The sequence below is a fragment of the Castanea sativa genome, chromosome 1, assembly GCF_040712315.1.
Source record: "Castanea sativa cultivar Marrone di Chiusa Pesio chromosome 1, ASM4071231v1".
Taxonomy (NCBI): Eukaryota; Viridiplantae; Streptophyta; class Magnoliopsida; order Fagales; family Fagaceae; genus Castanea; species Castanea sativa.
The window spans coordinates 68,521,550-68,528,549 of NC_134013.1; the positions used below are offsets into that span (position 1 = coordinate 68,521,550).

General features: G+C 34.8%; 1 protein-coding gene across 1 annotated transcript; it reads left to right on the top strand.

Moving 5' to 3' along the window:
- The first annotated feature begins 2,159 nt into the window (after positions 1-2,159).
- On the top strand, positions 2,160-6,510 carry LOC142641444 (uncharacterized). Its single transcript, XM_075815884.1, has 7 exons — positions 2,160-2,515; positions 2,623-2,709; positions 2,863-3,042; positions 3,830-4,000; positions 4,405-4,617; positions 4,701-4,789; positions 5,541-6,510. The coding sequence occupies exons 1-7, from the start codon at positions 2,431-2,433 to the stop codon at positions 6,234-6,236; spliced, it is 1,521 nt and encodes a 506-aa protein (XP_075671999.1). The 5' UTR covers positions 2,160-2,430; the 3' UTR covers positions 6,237-6,510.
- Positions 6,511-7,000: the final 490 nt, after the last annotated feature.

The window sequence follows — 7,000 nt, forward strand, 5'->3', positions numbered from 1 at the left end:
AATATTATACTCTCATCAATGATTATAAACAAATCTAAAAACTAACATTCCTCCTTGAAGTGGAAAATGAATAGTAGTGATTACTGAATAATGAGTAGTGAGTGGAAAAATGTTGTATTTTTAAATATTGATAATGTTTTATTTTATGTCTAAGCACTAAGTGATAACAATGGGTCAAGGACAGTATCAGGACTCGGTGGAAAAATCTATACAGTTTACACCCTCTCCCTTTATTCTCTCATTTAAAAAATGTAAAAGCTTTTTCTTTAATAGTAATCATATAACTTTCATATGAATAGTCTTTCTCCTTTAAATATTTTCTCTTTTAAGTGACTTAAACCTTAATTATCTTTCAACCTATTTATAATGTCCTTCTAAATTTTCAATTGACACTCTGATTTAAGAGAATTATACTAATATATTTTTCATCGTCAAAAATTAAGAGTTAAATTTAGATAGAAATTGTGGTTTATCATTGCATCATTCTGTCTCATTTAATATTCAATTTAAACAATAAAAAGATACATTGATACATACATTCATACAATTCTTTTAAATTGAGGTGTTAATCAAGCAAAATTAATTTTGAATATTATAAATAAAGTGAAAGATGGGTGAAAAAGTATGATTTTTGTATTTTTTTTTTCACTCCACATGTAATGCCTAATTTTTATTTACTTATTTCTTTTGTGATGAAAAATTAGGAGATGAAAAAATTGGCACCATAGTTAGGAGATGAAAAATTAACCTCTAAATGTTTCTATTAAAAATATTAATTGAAGTACAAAACTTTAGTGACACTTAATATTGAGAGTAAATAGTATGAATTGGCACCAAAAGGAGATTAAGCAATGATTGTGTAAACAAATACTGCATCAAATACAACTCGTGAGCTTTTACTAGGAGAGTAGGAGGCCCCATCATTAGATAGGGCTCAGATTTCAAAAGATTTAAAATAAAATGTCATGATGATAGGATAAAATGGTATTTACCAATTCTCATAGCATCATGATAGTTTGAGCCATCGTGAACAATACACATCAAGATTACACATATAAAAAAGAAAAGAAGGATTTGTTTCTTTAGACCATCAATGAGAGGGACCAATAAATACAAAGATTCAAAGTACATGAAAAACATTCCTACAAAGAGAGAGAGACGTCAAACATTCTTTACATACGGCATAATATGTCTTATGAGATCTAAACCAAGAGCACATGATAAGCTGAGGAAAAGAACAAAAAAAGAATACCCCAAATGAAACATATGAAAGCATGAAAAACAAAATGTACAATACAATAATTAACTCCTGAATAACTAAAGATTAAAGACTAAACAAAAAGGAGATTAAGGAAGCAACTGTTCTTGATGCTTGTAAACAATTTGGCTACAACTTTGCTTTCTTTTTGAGCCACAACCCCAAAGAGCCACATTATTGTTTGACCATCTTCTTCAACAGGTCCAAGACCGCAGAACATCTTGGATGTACTATTTAAAAACATAAAACAATTGTATAAATCAATAGTTAAAAGGGTCACCCTTATGTGAAATTACATCCCTACCCATGCTTAAAAATAATTTCGTCAGTTTCAACTTCATGCATTAAGCGTGTGTTTGGATTGGGCGTCCAGCGTCCAGCGCCTGCGTCCAGCGTCCAGCTTCAGTTTTTTTTTTTTTTTTTTTTTCCTTCCCAGCCGTAGTTATTGACTTTTCTTCCGTGAACAGTGTATTAGTGCACTGTTCACGGACCCACAAATTTTACTTTTCAGCCACTTTTTCATTAAAAATGGGTCCCACGGTACTATTCACACATTTTAAAATTATTTTGGTATAGTGTTTTCAGTTTTCAGTTTTCAGTTTTCAGTTTTTAACAATAAGCTCTATCCAAACGGACCCTTAAGTGGCAAATATGACTTCCAAATAGGGATATTAATGTCTTCTGAAAAAAAAAAAAAAAAAAAAAATATGGATATTAATGAATAGTTGGGCTCCCCAATTACCAAGAAAGTAATGGATACCAAGTGCCAAATTCAAGTTGCCTAAAATAAAGTTAAAACAAAACCCAACTTGATTATTACAAATACTAACATTTTTTTAAGACAAAACAAGGGAATATGATTCCCTCTTAAAGACTGTTCCTCCGACTCTTCAGACTCACTCTATTCTGCCTTTACTTTCTTCACTTTGAACACAGCTGCCGTCTAGACCTTCCATGATCAGTTGCTCACTAAGCCCTTTGTGTCTCTTTCACTTTCTTTCTCTCTCAAAAGCCTTTTGCACTACTAATTAAAATGTAAAAAAAGAGTTGTCATTGGCACAAAACACAGTCTGTGGGGTCTTTCCTACTTAAGTGGGTTCCCAAAATGCAAAGCTTACACCTTCTCATTTGAGACAATTTGTTTCATTGTTTTACACTGAACAAGAACAACAATGAAGAGTAATTGGGTTCCTTTGGCTCTCATTTTTGTGGTTCTTTTTGGTGGGTTTTCTTCAGTTTCAGCCACGCCACCTGCAAGTGAGTAATTTGCATTTTTTTTTTTTTTGAAATTTACTTTTTCACATTGTCTGCTTCAAATTCTATCAAAGTTTCAAACTTTCATTACATTGTTGAAACATTTGCAGAAATTGTAAGTGGGGTTGTCTCCAATGTGGTCTCTGCGCTTGTTAAGTGGCTGTGGTCACTGAAATCCACCACCACCACAAAGACAGGTACAGATCTTTCACTGAGCTTACATTTTCTGTTTTGCACTGTTTTGGGTTTGTTTACATTGGGGTCTAGAGATTGTTCCTTGCATTGTTAAGGTTCATATGAGTAACATGGGATTATTGAAGTGATGGGACTTGTGGGGTTTGATTTTTCAGCTGATACTTCTAGCCGTTCTATGATGAAATTTGAGGGTGGATATACGGTGGAGACAGTATTTGATGGAAGTAAGCTTGGAATTGAACCATACTCACTTGAGGTGTCTCCAACTGGGGAGCTTCTTGTATTGGATTCTGAAAACAGTAATATTTACAGGATCTCAACACCATTGTCTCGTTGTAAGTTTCTCTTTGGCTTTTTTGCTTGCGGTTTTTGGAATTTTGTTTTGATTATATTGTTTGTGATTTGTGCTTTGAGTTCTCTCAAATTTTGATTTATAAGTGTGTGTGTGTGTGTGTGTTATTTTCTTGATTTTGCTTGTACTAAAGTGTTTCTGAACACCCACTTCAAGTCTCGTGTGAAAAAGATTGCTGTTTGGTTAAGCCCTGTGCAAGTACTTAGCTTCATACTTGGGACATCTTTTTCTGATTCCTTTCCTTGTTTAGCTTCATACTTGATATGCTTTTGTTTAGATGAAGCCTCCACTGTTGAAAGTACAATATGCCTTTTAGTTTTAGTTTCTGCTGGGCCAACTTGATCTTTTTGGAGATATGCTGCTATTTTTTATTTTGAGACCAGTATTCTCTAAAGAACACTTATGTTTCTTTATTACTCGTCTAATTGTCCTTTATCTTTTTTAACCAAAATTTAAGGCATTTGTTTACTTTTAATCATGATGGATACCAAATTGCGCTTTTGCTTTCAAAGTGTTTTTATTAGATGTTGGGGATATCAATCTGATGCAAACCAAATAATTTATGTTGTCTTAGATCTTTTAAATTTAGATTTGTAAAAAAGCTACACCAATATTTATCCATTTCTCTTCCCAATAAAATGATCTTAAATAACTACTGTAGTTTTCTAAAGTCTGATCAAGTTTCTTCTGTGTCATCTGGGAGCTTGATATATTCTTTTGATTGAACCCATTGTTCTTCTGCATGCATAAAATGAATGAATGACTTGCAGATAGCCGGCCCAAGCTGGTTGCTGGTTCACCCGAAGGGTATTCTGGGCATGTAGATGGGAAGCTGAGAGAGGCAAGAATGAACCACCCAAAAGGGCTTACAATAGATGATAGAGGAAACATTTACATTGCAGACACATTGAATATGGCTATCAGGAAGATAAGTGACTCAGGTAAATGTACATGTTCAGGGGATTTCCATGGTTAAAGAATGAAATTGCTTTTATAATGATCATATTAAAGTTATACAATGGTAGGAAGAAAATTTTCCTTCAAAAATCACTTTTTTATCATATAGTTTTTGGTTTGCCTGATCACTAACTAGTGGCCCTCCTCCTCTCACCCTATGAAATTATTCAGTGCGCTTGGTGTATTAAGCCCTCCTCGCATATAAGGGTAGGCCTCACTTGTGGGTCCCACTTTTGGGACCCATTTTTATATGAGAGGGAGGTATAGTACACGGGTTTGTGGAATAATTTCTCCCCCCACTCACCAATTGCATGAAACTTGGCATATAAGGCACTTACTATATTCAAATTGACCCTAATTAATATGATTTAGTATTATTCTTTTGCAGGGGTTACAACTATTGCAGGTGGAAAATGGGGTCGAGGAGGAGGTCATGTAGATGGTCCAAGTGAAGATGCAAAGTTTTCAAACGATTTTGATCTGGTTTATATTGGAAGTAGCTGCTCTCTTTTGGTTATAGACAGAGGAAACCAGGCAATTCGAGAAATCCAACTTAATGATGACGACTGTTCTTACGACTATGATGGTAGTTTCCACCTAGGTATAAGGAAAAAATCAATACTTCCCTATGTCATTTTTATTTCAAGATCATAAAGGTGTATAAGATTTGTTTTGACATTGCAGGGATAGCAGTGCTTGTTGCAGCTGCATTTTTTGGCTACATGCTAGCATTGCTGCAGCAAAGGGTGCGAGCAATGTTTTCTTCCAAAGATGTAAGTTATCCTATGATATGTGTTTTCAATCTCTAGTTATTAAATGTGTTGGTGACTGGAGAGATGTCACATAGGTATCTGTGTCACAAGTCTGAATTTCAAAAGATGTTTCAAATTATAACTTGCCAATCATGCTCTATGCTACTCCCTAAACAATTAAAAAAAAAAAAAAGGTCGTACCTAGTGCAAAAAACTCCCACTTTTGTGTAGCCTGAGAGAGGTCATGATAGGCAGTTTTACCTCTAATTTATTGGAGAAGTTTTCTGGACCAGAACCTGCGACCTGTCATAGAAATCTAATTTATAATTTTACTACTAACTGTCATAGAATGATTGTGAGAATTCATAATTTCATTTCGGTTTCATGTCTTCTTGACCATCTGATGGAGCATGAGTCTTACACATGTTCTACTCACAAATAAACCTGTATTCAACAATTATTTTTGCATCTTGGATGTTTCAAATAAAATACTTTTTTCTTTGTCATATTCTGAAGTGTTCTGAACATATTACAAATTTACAATGTTAACATGTGCATCTGTTTTTTAATGTGTTAATTCCCCTGCCAAAAAAAGAAACTATTTAAAAATTTCCTCAAGTTAATTTTATACGTAGTCTAGATGTTAAGATCAAAATATTCCTGGTGGCACCATATTTTAAATTGTTCACTATGATGCAAACAATCTGGATTTCTACTTCAGTGATTCTCTTTAAAAAATGACCCTGACAAGTTTCATATTCTTTTATTGCAGGATCCAAGAACTACTATTAAGAAAGTTGCAGTTGCACCAGTGGCTCCATATCAGAGGCCTCCGAAAGCAGTCAGGCCCCCCTTGATTCCAAATGAAGATGAACCCGAGAGACAAGAAGAGGGATTCTTTGGTTCACTTGGGAAGCTTGTCCTCAACACCGGTTCAACTGTAGCTGAAATATTTGGGGGACTATTTTCAGGCTCTAGAAGAAAGTCTGTCCACTATCATCAGCAGTACCAACAACTGAACAAACATCCAAATTCATGGCCCATGCAAGAGAGCTTTGTGATCCCAGATGAGGATGAACCACCACCAATAGAAACCAGAAACCCAACACCCAAAAGGACCTACCCTTTCATGACCAAAGATATGGAGAAGAGCCACCGTATCAAGCAAAGTCAGCCTTACTATAACGGATGGGATGGTGATTATCGCCAAGTTCAACAACAGCAGCAGCATATTCAGCAACAACCGCAACAACAACAACAGCATCATCACAGGCACTTCTCATCCAGCCCTCAAACTTACTATGAGAAGAGCTGTGAAACAAATGAAATAGTCTTCGGAGCAGTTCAAGAACAGGATGGACGTTGTGAAGCAGTGGTAATAAAGGCTGTTGATTATGGAGATCCTAGCTATAATCACTACAATATTCGGCCTCGAATCAATTACATGGGTTATTCTCAGGCCTATTGATCATCTACAGCTACATTTTATTAGAGGGCAACAAAAGAAGCTTGTAAACTTTTAGTATGTGAGATATGAAGAAGGGATGGTTAAAAGTGGATGTGAAAGGCAGGCATGACTGTTTCAGGGTTATCGTTTTTATTTTCTCACAGGAAATGTCTTCCAAAATTTCCTTAGTAAAAGAAGTACATATATGTAATATATACATCTGTTGGATGTGTATTTTATTTTAACTAGAAATTAAGAGGACCAAATTAGAGCTAGTCTTTTAGCTTCTTTGAAATATCTTGTTCTAATCACAATTCCACGTTAAGAATTGGGCAATACAGCAAACTCATGACCTCAATTCAACTTCTTGTAGGTGATCTAAAAAGGTTCAAGCCCCCTTATATGAAGCTGAGTAAAAAGGTTAAAATGATTGTCCTAAAGAAAAGAAAAATGGTTGTTCCAGTCCAGGTCATGTATGTTATTTAGAAAATTGTTGGCCTCGTAATTCTCTGCTTTCCAATTTGGGAAAAAGAGCAGCTGGCTAATTTTGAATATGGATAGGAAGCCATACTTGAAACGACGACGGGTTCAGCTGAATATTAAAAGAAAAAGAAAAAAAAAAAAACAATGCTTCTACTTCTTGCTAAGGTGGAAGGTGGTAAGTTGTCGCTGAAAGATTAGTTATCACCACTATTATTATACTCCAACCATAATAGGTTATTTTAGTTGTGAAAAAAAATTATGAAAATCTTGTGTCACTTGATTTATTGAAAGAGAGTGTTCCC

Excerpts from the sequence above, each read along its gene's own strand:
- LOC142641444 (XM_075815884.1), top strand. The coding sequence starts at position 2,431 with ATGAAGAGTAATTGGGTTCCTTTGGCTCTCATTTTTGTGGTTCTTTTT. Across the intron at positions 3,043-3,829 it reads CTCAACACCATTGTCTCGTT|ATAGCCGGCCCAAGCTGGTT; the intron begins GTAAGTTTCTCT and ends AATGACTTGCAG. Across the intron at positions 4,618-4,700 it reads TGATGGTAGTTTCCACCTAG|GGATAGCAGTGCTTGTTGCA; the intron begins GTATAAGGAAAA and ends TTGACATTGCAG.